Source organism: Desmodus rotundus, chromosome 5 (assembly GCF_022682495.2).
Source record: "Desmodus rotundus isolate HL8 chromosome 5, HLdesRot8A.1, whole genome shotgun sequence".
Classification (NCBI taxonomy): domain Eukaryota; kingdom Metazoa; phylum Chordata; class Mammalia; order Chiroptera; family Phyllostomidae; genus Desmodus; species Desmodus rotundus.
Window position 1 is genome coordinate 103760584 of NC_071391.1, and position 12420 is coordinate 103773003.

The following is a 12420-nucleotide window of genomic DNA, read 5'->3' on the forward strand; positions in this document are numbered from 1 at the left end:
CTTTCTATGTAGTAATAGCTTTTGTGTCGAATAAAGATGTATTTTGTGTATTGGGTTGGCATTCACGGTTGCTAGGCATCTTGCAGATAGGAAAGCAAAATGGTTTATGCCTGAGGCTTGTCTTACAAAGTAGGAATGGGACGTAGGCACTCCTTTCGGTAGGTGGGCCATATCTTTAGAGTGGGGGCGTTGGGTCGAGTGTCCAGATAGGATTGGGAAACCAAGGGTGGAGCAGTGTGCTTCTGAGTGTTCCCTCCCCTCCAACCCTCACCAGTTCCGGTTGCGCCTTCGGGAGACCACACCTGGATCCGGTCACCTCGTGCCCCCGGCTGGTGGGGTAGAACGAAGCCAACGTCATTCTCGTTTTGATCAGGGCCACTGTGGGGCTGCGAGGCTCACTCTTCTAGGGTTGTTCTCTTGGGACGTGAGACCAAATATGACAGTCACTGAGATAAACTAGTGCACTTAACTTTTTGATGAGTAAATTTAATGGTATTTTGGGGGAGGAAGGCATGGATTTTGAGACCTGGAGTCATGTTTTGAGTTTGCCATTTATTTTTGTATTTATGTCACATGGACATATTTGTAAAAATAGTATCCCTAGGCATTTGGTTTCCTATAAAATAGTACTTACCTTAAATAGAATCAAATGCTGACCGTGTTGTTACTTTCTGCTGTATCTTTTACCTAGACACAATTTTGCCCAGCAAACCAAGTGTCATCCTATTAGAGAGACTTTCTCTGAGCACCCTAAAATAAATTAGCACCCCCACACAAAGGCACTGTCCCCCCACTTTAGCCTGCTTTGATTTCTCTTCATAGCACTATTTCCACCTGACCTTTCAGATATCATTTCCATAAGATCAAGGATTTTGATTTTGTTTTGTTCCCCGCTATAACCAGATACTGGTACAAGTAAGTGCTCAATTATATTTGCTGAATGAGTGAGTAAATTAAATGAAATTATGCACGTAAAACACCCCACGATATCTGCACATGGTAGGAACTCAGTAATTGTTAGCAGTTACTGTATCAGTATAGGAATTAGGAAACATACTCAATTTTATGTGTTCCTTGTCTAAGAAACTTTTTGGCCGTGCTTCTTTGTGTTTTTATATAAAAAGCAAATGTCTTCAGGCTGTTCTTAAAACGGTGTTTGCCAGTTTTACGCTTCACTTGATCCATGGACAGGAAGACACTTGGATTGCAGTTGCGCGGTCACGAGAACAGACCAAGGAGCACACCGACCGAGCGGACCGGGGTTTTGGAGGGGCGCCCCCCCGCCCCCCCCCCCCGCCCCCGCTCAGACGGGCGGGACTTTGTCTTCTAGCAGTGGGGAGGGTAGTTGAGTTACCCATGCTTTGTCATCTCAGACTTCCCAGGGAAGAACGGAAAATAATTGAGCTTCTCAGTAGTTATAAAACATTTATTCTTAGTTTTTACAATCTAGTTAATATGGGTCCTTTTCTTATTATCTTTCTTTTAACCACTTTCCTTTTAAATATTTGCTCAAAAGCCACCCTGTAGGTGAGGCCTATTCTGACCACTCCCCCTTAAATTCCTGAACTCCTGCTCTGCTTACCATTTTATTTTTTTGAACCATATCCCTTGGCACCTTAAAAGCTATTCTGTAATTTACTTATTTACAAGGTCTGCTTGGAAAGAGTCCAGCCATTGCTAATATAACGAGAACGGTTTGCGTGACATCAGTGTAACTGGCGGCCTGGAGAGTGGACTGGAATGCGCGCGTGTGAACAATGACGCCTTCACTGTGCTGGTCAGTGGGGGTGGTGGACACTGTTCAGTGAGCGTGTGCACTGTGTGGCCCTGACATTCAGCAGTGAATCTGCATCAGATTTTGTGTTGAGTTTGAACATTCCTCCACGGAAACTGTCTGGATGATTCAGAGGCCACAGCTGTGGGCGTCTGGTGACGGGCAGCTTCATCACGATGACATGGCCACTCACGCATCACGTCTCGTGCAGAGTTTTTTGGTGAAACATCAAATCTCCCAGGTGACTCAGCCCCCTACAGCCCAACTTTGGTACCTTGTGACTTTGGCTTTTCCCCAAACTAAAATCACCTTTGAAAGGAAGGAGATTTCAGACCATCCATGAGATTTAGGAAAATACGATGGGGCAGCTGATGGCGGTTGGGAGAACCGTGTGAGGTCCTAGGATGCCTACTTTGAAGGGGACTAAGGTGTCCTTGTCCTGTGTACAATGTGTCTTGTGTCTTCAGTAAATGTCTACCTTTCATAGCACATGGCTGGGTCCTTGCTGGACGGGCCTCACGTGTACTGTCTGCATCTCTCCCGCCGAAGTGTAAGCTTCACAGGAGTAGGAATTTTTATCTGTTTTGTTTGTTTATCTATCCCCAGGACCTAGAACATAGTCTGTGACCTCTTGAAAAAAATTTTTTTAGAAAAGAAAGACCTTTTTTTAGCCCTCCCCCAAGAAAGAAGATATTTTGATACTTCAGAAATAGTCTTCGAAATTTCTGTTAAAAATGCACTGTAATAACTGACATTAAGACTATCCTTTTATAATATAGGAGAAGATGCCTTTTAAAGTTCTCAAAATAGAACTTTCACCCTGTAGTCCTGCTTCATGACCCTGTGCGCTCTGTGTCGTATTTGCTGGGTTTCGCTGCAGGGTGAGTGTTGTCATTCATTTTAGGGTTGCAGAGTGAAGGAGCCAGAACTCTTAACTCTTAAAAAAACAGTTACTTAAAAAGCCAAATGATGATAGACTCAGTTAGAGTAGCTCAGACAGATCAGTCTCCTTTGAGAAAGTTCATTTACATTGTACCTCACTGCTCTGGATGAACTTTAAAACAATAACCCAGGTGTACACTCGGCACTCTCTTACGGACCCAGTGTTGTGGCCAGTTAGCGTGTGCTCAGCCTGATGCGATTCGCTATCCTTGGCCTCTGTGACTCTTCTCACTCATAAATGTTCTCTGAAGACACGCCTGGTTCCTCTTCCCCCCAACTCCGTGTTTCTCAGGGTCTGGTCTGTGCGCCAGAGTCGTGTGGGGAGCTTGCAGAACACAGGTCCAGGGCCTCCCGCAGACACACCGCTGCCCGTCACCCCGCCTCACCCCTGGGACGTGTTTCTGTCTGTGTTCATTTACAGTCACAGCTTATTTAAGCTACTGAACTTTCCTTTCATATAGGAGAAACATCTATTTCTCTCCTTCACTTCCTTCCCTGAAACAGCCAGGCCTTTATCTCTAAGGGGAGCCGTTGGATTTGGCCACCAAAGTTCCAGGTTTCCTTCTTAGCCGCTGACAGGGCTGACCAGTTCCCTAGGTCCCTAAGCATTAGTCTGGCTTAGCTGGCTTCCGCCTGGACTGGCTCCCTTGATGGTGCTCCGGTTGCCCGTTCGAGCATGAGCCGGACCCTTTGAAACCACATACACTTACCAGGCTTGTGCTGCTGCTGGGGGAAAGTGACCAGGGAGTAGTTTTGTTTTATATCAAGTATACTTACAAGTATCCTTGTCCAGAGAAAACAACATGCAGTTAAAATTTACCATTTAACCCACAGAATGGTAGCTCTGTGGGGGCTGGGCGTGGCCTCTGTGGTTGCCGTGCCAGGTCACCCGCTGGGACTGTATCTGACACACGGGTGCTCCTAGTTGCTGGTGAGTTCGTGACTATCGTGATTATCAGGTAACTTCCAGCAGTTTGTACCAGTGCACCATCTTTGTCAAACACGGTCTGTATCTCACAAGTTTTCTTTGGATAGTTGGCACTTTCTTTATTTCTGACTCTAGGGTTGAAAGCAGGCTGGTCGCTCTTAAAGAAAACCACGTGTGGTGAGGAATGCGCAGGCTCCGAGGCCCAGAGCGGTGGGCGGTGGCTCTAGGTGGCCACGGGGTGGCCTGCTCTCTGGCCCAGTCACCTGTGTACATGGGCAGGTTCAAACCCTGCAGGCTCTGGTGTGAAGTGGGAATTCTGAGAAAGGACGCTTCCCTCCCCCTTGAGGGTGAGATAATTTTGAAAAGCGTCATAGTGGGGAAAAATGCGTGATTGCTGATAGTATACAAAAAAGAGGCATGATTTGGTACCTGCAGTGGGGTCAACCCTTGAAGAGCCCTAAACCCAGGTACAGGGAGACGACTATTGTACAGCACCCCCGGCATCACCTCCACCCTGAAACAGTGTTCGTTCTGTCACTTTAGTCACTTAAAATTTAAATTTAATAGACGTACGTAGTAACAGTAGAAATATTTGCATGACAGGTTCAGCCAAAGTGATTTCTCTGTGGTCGGATGTGTGTTCAGGGGCACGCCTGGCTTACCCTAAAGTTCCCTGCCATCAGCCTTGCATTCTCCATGCCTTCCTTTCCAGCCCATTCTCCCCTGTCTGGCGAGGGTCTGGGTGTGTCTGTCTTCGGCCACCTGCTCCATGCCCCCCCGCTCCGCACACAGGGCCCTGCCCCTTGAGGGTGTTGCATCTGTGCTGTCACTGTGGGATTCACTTTGGTGGGGGTTGGGGCACGAGAGATTGGGGCAGGGGTGTTGAGAAGACTTGCTTGAAACAAGGAGTTCACTTTTAAGTGCTTTTACAGAAGCTGTGACTCAACATCAGTTTTATTTATAACAAATAAAATACAAAGAAAAAATTTTTTTACAGAATAGGAAGCTGAGATCCGGGTATCGTGAGATCTGACTACTGTAGGATTTTAAATTTCGTGGTGGTTGAAATGGGACATGTATGTGTAGTTGCAGGTAGTACCGTGTGCCCAGTGAGTAGTAGGTCACCGTGTTGCCTGTGGCAGGCTGTTCCAGCCCACGGGTCTCGTCGCTTCCGGGGCCGTCTTTCTGCTCGGCTCTCCAGCTGTGGACGATGCTTTCCCTGGGGGCCCGTGGGGACTCTTCCAGTGTGTGGTGGGATGTTGTGATGACTAGCGTTTTTCTTCCCCTTCGTTTTTTTTTTTTTTTTTTTTTTCTTTTTTTCTTTTGACTGTTGTGTGGCTCTAATGGCTCCATTGACAAGTGGGTGTGGACATTAGTGACAGCTTAATGAAAAGGAAGCTTCCCTCTTTTTTCTTTGAGAAAAACACCTTTGCCCTTAGACCCAGAACATTTTCCGTCCCACGTGGGGTTGCAGACGTGGATCCGTCGGCTGCGTTCCTGCTGAGACAAACCCTGCAGCCAGGTGCTCACCTGGCCCTGTGGTGGCACGGGGGTGAGGGCGCAGCCGTGCGCCCGCCGCCACAGAAGCGCAGGCACTCAGCTTGCCCGTTGTCGTTTGTCAGGCTCGCTCACTTTGCTTTGAATGGAACGACCATTTTTTCTCATATTCCTCTGAGCTGCTTGAAGTTTTTCCTAGGACTTTTTGCCTTGTATGAAGATGAAAATAGTTACCTTACCGACCGCCTCAGTTTTTATGTTCTCATATGTTTCCAGTGTATTTCTTTGGTGGTATTTATTTTACTATTGTGTGTGTTTGCCTTTCTGAAGTGGAAGTATGTGATTGATTGGCCAGGAAATTTTTGAATTTTGCAATGCTGGATCCCAGGTTTGAGAAAGGAAATTGTTCTACACTTCTTACCCGCTGTAACCAGAGCTGTGTGGTTACGAAGGCCAGACTGAGGCACGGTGATCTGGGACGTGTTACTGTAGCTCTGAAGTCAGGGAACTCCAGAAGCGTGAATGTGCATGTGAGAGGGGCTTGCTGTGGCTGACCTGTCCGCCTGATCCATGGAAACGATGTGATTCTTCTTTCTGTTCTGCTGTAGCCTCCCTGCGGCAGTCTCAGGCCCTCCCTGCAGACCTGCGCCCAGAGATGTGGATCGCACAGGAGCTGCGGCGGATCGGGGACGAGTTCAACGCCTACTATCCACGGCGGGTAACGAGGTTTCCTTACTTACCCTCTTCTTCACACTCCCTCCCTCTCCCAGCCGTACAAAATAAAGGGGCCCGTGATCATTCCATGCTTGTTCTGGAAGTCGCAGGTACTGCCGCCTGTGACCTACCTTTGTCCTCCTGCTCTCTCGTTTTCCCGTTGTGTTGTGGCTGAACTGAAGTGATGGTAGTTCAGCAGAATCCGGTACAGGGTGGCACAGGGGTCCATAAGCACAAGTCTTAAACCGTCGTGCTAAACAGGGTTATTTATATGTTTGAAAATGTCCCACATAAATGTTGACACGATTTTCAGTCCATGTTAGGACTGAAAAGGTGTGTCTGCATTCCCTTTAGTCAGTTTGGTCAAAGCTAAAGAAATTTTTAACTTTTCCATCCTCGCCCAGCCAAGGAAACGACGCCATGGGGTTTGCTGGTGGTGTGGGTCAGAGCAGGGGACTCGTCCTGTTGGCCCCAGGCTGTCCTTGGACTGTCATTTATTGAAATGTATCAGGATTAGGAGGTCATTCATTAATAGGCTGTAATTTACACCCCGAGTTGCCTGCCACTTACACTTTTGAGGTGTGCTGTTGGTTGTCTGTTGTTTTTAATTAAGCCCCACATGTTGCTCCGTAGATGCAGTGTGGTTTTTTTGCTTTGCGCAGTGTCGGCTGTGTTATCGTTCGGACACCTTTTCCCCGTGAAGACGTTTACACGTGTGTAGGCTTCAGCTTGGAGAGTTCCGTGGGGCCCTGGTGCACATGTCGGACCACTTCCCGCACGGGGCTCGCTAGCCGCTGTGTGATGGCATGTCCTTCCGGCCGGGTTGCATTTCCTGTCCGGCAACGATATGTGAAGGTGTGTCTGTTGGTTTATATAAAAGGAAGGTATTTAAGTCATATTTTATACAAACCACGTGTTAATGTTCTTTCTTACTGTGTCACTTCCCTTCTGGCTCCTTCTGAATACTATCATTGCATCTAAGTACTCTGAAAGGTATTTTTAAGTCTGTTCTTCCTTCTGGAGGGAGGTCATGCCTAGGACACCCCACTATTTCTATACTGCACTAGATGTTAGTGCTGTTGCTAGGTGAATGGATGGTACCTGTTAATTGCTTTCGATCATTCTTGTTTTCCTGTCCGTATATGTACTATACCACTGGAGCTTCTTTAAACACATGGAGACAGGTTCCCATTCCACAGGAGTCTTTCATTTCTTCAGTGTAGAGTCTCCATGAGGGGGCTAGAGACTCTCAGAAAAGTCACAATGGATCCTCTTCACACCTTCCTAAGGGAGAAGCGTTTGTGTATATGGCGCTTGATGAGAAATATGCTGTAGTATGACTGTCGTTAAATGGGAAATGCCACGTAAGGATTTCTTACAGTGCTGTCTTTAGCTGGCAAAATGTCTGGTGCCCTGCACCTGACGTGGACCAGCTCAAGGAATGTATTCAGCCTGGATCTGAAGTGGTGGTTTTTTGCAAGGTTGCTTGTTTTCTAACGTGTCAGCAATGCTACTGTCTCCGTTCCCTCTGCCGTGGTCTTCCTGAAGGGGCTTTGGTGTCACTATGTGTGGTGGCCCAGCCCCTCCTGCTGGTCTAGGAGGGACGCATCAGGAACAGGGCCCACTGTGTGCGGGATGCTAGTCCCCATGCTGAGGTGGGGTACACAGGTCCCTTCTCAAGAGGGCGGGCTGGGTAGGTCCAACCCAATTCTGGAATTACGTTCATAATCTGGCAGGAAACTGTGAGCATGAGCCTCACAGGGTGAGTCTAGGTCAGGGGTGTCAAACTTACTTTCACTGGGGGCCACATCAGCCTCATGGTTGCCTTCAAAGGGCCAAATGTAACTTTAGGACTGTATAAATGTAAGTACTCCTTAACTAGGGGCAAGGAGCTCGGTGCTGCCACTGGGTAGAAACAAGGTGCTGGCCGGATAAAACAAGGTGGAGGCCGGATTCGGCCCGCAGGCCTTGTGTTTGCCACCTGTGCTCTAGGTGATGAACTGGCAAGCAGGCTGGGCCTGCCTCCTTCCCTGTCTGGAGGCAGGTTTGCAGATGTCCTGGGGACCAGATCTGACTTGGATAGGGCTGCCCCAGAGATGAGACCCTTGGGCCTTGGTGCCTCAGTGTCCGGAAGCTCTGAAAACCGAGATACGTTAGCACAGTTCCATTCCTGGAGCTGGATCAGAGCCTTTGGCCACAAAGAGGGGGTGTTTAAGGATATTTTGTAAAAGTTTCACTTTAATCTTATGTGGAATACCAATGACTCTACCAGTCTTTCCCATGAGCCTGCCTAGATGGGTCTGGTTGACACCCCTGCACGGTGGGCTTCCATGATCAGTGATAAGATGGACGTGGGCTGAGGATGGGGGCGGGGTGGAGCACAGCCGTCCCCTCATGTCGGCTGTGGAGGGGTGAGCAGTTCTGGTTACCAGCAGAGAGGCGGGCCATTAGGCTGTCTTCCTCTCCTTGTCTCCCCGCTGACAGTGAAGCGGCACCTCCATCAAGTCACGTCTCCCCCCCCCCCCCCACCCCGCTCCCAGCGGTCTACCAGTTTGTTGTTCAAGATTCCGTTTCTGTTATTTCAGATATGTGACCTGTTCTCAGTGTGTTTAGTAAAATAAACGGAAATTTTATTGCAGTATTCCGCTACATTTTGTGATTATGAATCAACGCTAACATGCGGTTGCTAATATAAAGGACTCGTTCCAAGTCAGCCTGGACACTGGGGGAGAAGTAGGGACAGACAGACTCTAGGGTACAATCTGTTTTTTCTAAAATGGAGGGGAATATATTCTCCAGATTTTATAAGTAGCCAGTTCAAAACACCAGACCCTGAAACTCAGGGTAGTGACACGGTGACCCCCGAAGCCACAGGTGCCTGCCGTTGATATTTCAGACTAAGCAGCCCACTGTCTGCAGTCACACTGATGGTTTATTGCTGGATGTTGGAGGGAGGAGGTGGGAGGCCGTTCGGGAAAGTGATCATTGAATTTACGTGCCGGCTTCACGTGGAGGCCGTTACTTACTTCTTGGCAAGTATGTACCTCATGGCCCTGCTTATGACAGATTTTAGCATTTTAAATATTTAGGGTCTCTCTTTGCTTTGATATGACAGTGAAGTGTTTTTCTGAAGTGTTGGTCTTTGATCGCCACAAGCCTTGCGGGGCCTGACGGGACATTCTCCCGTTTTTCCAGTGAGAGCAATGGAGGAAGTTGTCGTGTCGTGGTCATGTGTTCAGGCCGCGTCAGGGCAGTGGGGCGGCGTGTGGCCCGGGGCTGTGGAGTGTCAGTGCTAGAAGCGAGAGTGAGAGGCACAGGCGAGCCGAGTCCGCTGCGTGTTCCCTGTTCCCCTGGCACTCCGTGCAGTTGCCCCAGACGACCTCCAGGGCAGAATGACACTCCCCTTCCCCCCATCTGATAGGAGCTTCATCACTCACATTGGGGCTATTTCTGTAGTTTTTTATTTTGAAATAATTTCACACTTACTCAAAAGTTGCAAGAATGGTACAAAGAACCCTCTTGTGTCTGCTACCTCCATTCCCCCTCTGTTAACTTTGGCCACATTTGCTCTAACACTTTTCCCCTGTACCTGGGTAGGGTACGAGTTATTTTCTGAAGTATTTCAGAATAAATTGCAGACATGGTGCACCTTTACTCTTGAATACTTCTGTGTGTATTTCCCACCACTGAGAGTTTTCTCTTACGTAACCTCAGAGGAGTGGTCAGAATCAGAACTAAACCGTGTCTCAGTGGTGTGTAGTCAGGAGACCGTATTCACACGTTACCAACCGTCCCCACAGTGTGATGTGTGTCACCCTCGGTGCACCACATCGGAAAGCACAGGGTGTCTGTGTGTCCCGCTCCTGGGACTCTCGTTGAAGGTGATGTCCTCAGCCACGGCCAGCACTTCTCCGTTTGTAACGGGAGGGAAGTGTGCACAGGAGGGAGAGCTTTCCTCTCTCCCTTCTGTGTTTGTTTCATTTACCAACGTAAGCTCATGGCTCCCGTTTTGATTCAGTGGGTTATCACGTGTCACACTCAAGACCAACTTCGATGCTCAAGTCGTCACAGATTGGGCCAGCGGCAGCCGCCTGTGTGTTTTCACCATTCACTGAGCATAAAGTGCCGCGGAGGCAGAGGCCCACCCACAGTGTGATGTGGGACTGTACGTGGACTTGTGGCTAAGTGACCTGCATCCCCACGGTGTCCCGATGGGGTCCTGGCGGTCATGGCTCCAGGACTCTGCAGGGGAGTGCCCGGACCACAGGTGAGCCCAGGGCTGACAGGCATCCTCCAGGGACCGGACTTGTCAGAGAGGCCAGGTCTATGTTTGAGGCTTTGTGAAGCAGGGGGATAGCTTGCAGGGAGATGAGTGGTACAGTGTTGCCTGTGCTTTGGCGGCCAGCCCCTTGAGTCCTCCTCTTCCTTGCAGGTGGCACCCTCTGTCCCTTTGTTTCTGAATAGTCTCTGCTAGTTTCTTCACCACTGAGAATGGGTGTGAGGGCAATTCCAGGTCTCGGTGCTGTCTGCTGGAGGGAGTGTCTGCAAGTGTGAGCTGTGGTCCTCCGAGGGCGCAGGTTGCCGTGTGCTTGCCACTGGTTCTCAGGGTGGGGTCTCCTGGGACAGGGTTCTGGGCCATGGCTCAGGCTTGCAATCTGAGGCTGTGGAGCCTGTGCTGGACCTTCGAATGTACAAACACGTGCTCTTGGGGTAGTTAGGCCCGTCCTCTAGCCAGCACGCCCCTCACTCCTCAGCACCGAGGCTTGTCCAGCCTGAGTCCCTCTGTGCACAGGTCTCCTGCTGTGGGTGAACAGTGACTTGGGGTGTCCTGGTGGTGGGCTGTAGGGGCCCACAGCACAGAACGTTGTCACAGACTCTAGATGGGCCAAGAGGTGGGTGAAAACCCTCTCATTGTTTGATCACAAGGAACAGTGTGTCTTTTGTTCACAAGTCCTACTTCCTACTTGTGTCCCAGGCGTGTGCAGGCACGAAACAGAGGAATGACCTGTAGACGGAAGCGCAGCAGTGAACCAGACAAAACAGAGCAGAACGGGGCTCACACGCTGGTTCTGGTGGAAGCAAAAGTTTAATTGACGTGTCAACACACTAGCATTTCCATGTGCTCTGTTTGAACTTGAAATCTCTCTGTGTTGTCTTTCCTGACACTGGCAGCCCCTTGCTGATGATGGCTTTTACAGACGGTACTGCTCTGTAGATAATGTGCGAAGGGGAGGTCTGCGGGGTAGCCTGCTTGGTAACGGCACACACTGAACAGAAGCCCAGAGGTGCGGGCTCTCAGGCAGCCTTCTTTGGAGGCCTTCATTAACTAACTGCATGTTGGAGTTTAATAAAATAAACTGCTTTTTATTACTGTCTGAGGTAAGAATAATGAAAAATATGCATGTCAGATATTAAACACACATACAATGTGTGGGTGATGTATTGTAGAATTGTACCCCTGAAGCCTATATAATTCTATTAACCAGTGTCACCCCAATAAATTCAATTAAAAAAAAATAAAATTAGACTGTCTCGTAGGATAATGAGTTACTTGGCTCACACTTTGCTCACATGAATGCATAGAGTGACTGACAGCTTTTGTAGCCAAAACAGTGATGAGTTGGGTAAATTGATTGGCACCTGCTGTTTATAACTGTTTTCAGGTTTAGCAAGTGTTTTCCTTGCAGTTGGGCGAGGCAGTTCAGTGCTTGATTTTGAGTCTTGCACCCCTGCCTCATGCCGGTTTCACGCCACGAGAACAATGCCAGAAGGGCGAAAACAGCAGCCCTGGCACCGGGAGGCCGAGCCCGTGAGAGCAGAGTCACCCCTCCTGTGACTGCGCTCTGTGTGTCTTTCCCTGAGACCTTCAGACGACGGCGGGCGCAGGGTTTCTGCGTGAGGCTTTCCTTGAGCCGTTGAGGAGAAAGTGTGGTCTTGTAGGAAGACACAGCTCACAGCCAAGTGTGGGGCCAGACCTTGCACCCTGGCTCCATCCGCTCACCCACGGGCCCCGTTGTGAGTCAGCCCCCTGTGCAGGTGCAGGTCGGACTAGGGCGTTTAGACACGGAGCTGGAACAGGCTGCCACCCTGTCCGGGCGCTTTATTTTCTGCCACTCTCAAGTCTCATTGAAACATTTCTCAGTTCTCTGGAGTTCAGAAAGAGAGATGCTGGTGACTCTGTTCGCCTGTCTAGCTTTTAAGCCCACTGCCTGTGAGACACACTGTGCTCTGCGGCCCGTGCTGTCTGGGTGAGTGCAGTGGAATGGGGTTGAGCACTGGTGCGTGGTAAACGGCGTGGTCGTAGCACACTGGTGACACTTCTGAGTGCTCCCTCCGTCTGCCAGGTGCGGACACCTGCACGGCTGCCTCGCCTTCAGGGGACATGGGCAGGTGCCTGGAGGGGGATTCAGAGAGGTCTCACTGGGGGTTGTAATCTCTGGAGGAGGAAATGAAGCTATCCCCGAGGTGAGAGCTGGCCCCTCGGCAGACACCCTGACTTCTCCCAGCTGGAGCAGTGCGCGGAGGTGCAGGCTGTGGTCAGCACGTTTCCGAGGCTGTGGCGCTT

The 12420-nt window shown here is 49.6% G+C and overlaps 1 protein-coding gene across 5 annotated transcripts in view; it reads left to right on the forward strand.

Moving 5' to 3' along the window:
- The window catches only part of BCL2L11 (BCL2 like 11), a 45778-nt gene that overhangs the window by 23725 nt on the left and 9633 nt on the right, over window positions 1–12420 (forward strand). For all 5 annotated transcript variants that reach the window (XM_024576703.4, XM_024576704.4, XM_045184890.3 and 2 more), the window contains one exon: window positions 5750–5859. In XM_024576703.4, coding sequence (XP_024432471.2) covers window positions 5750–5859 — 110 coding nt within the window. The remainder of the gene's footprint in view (window positions 1–5749; window positions 5860–12420) is intronic.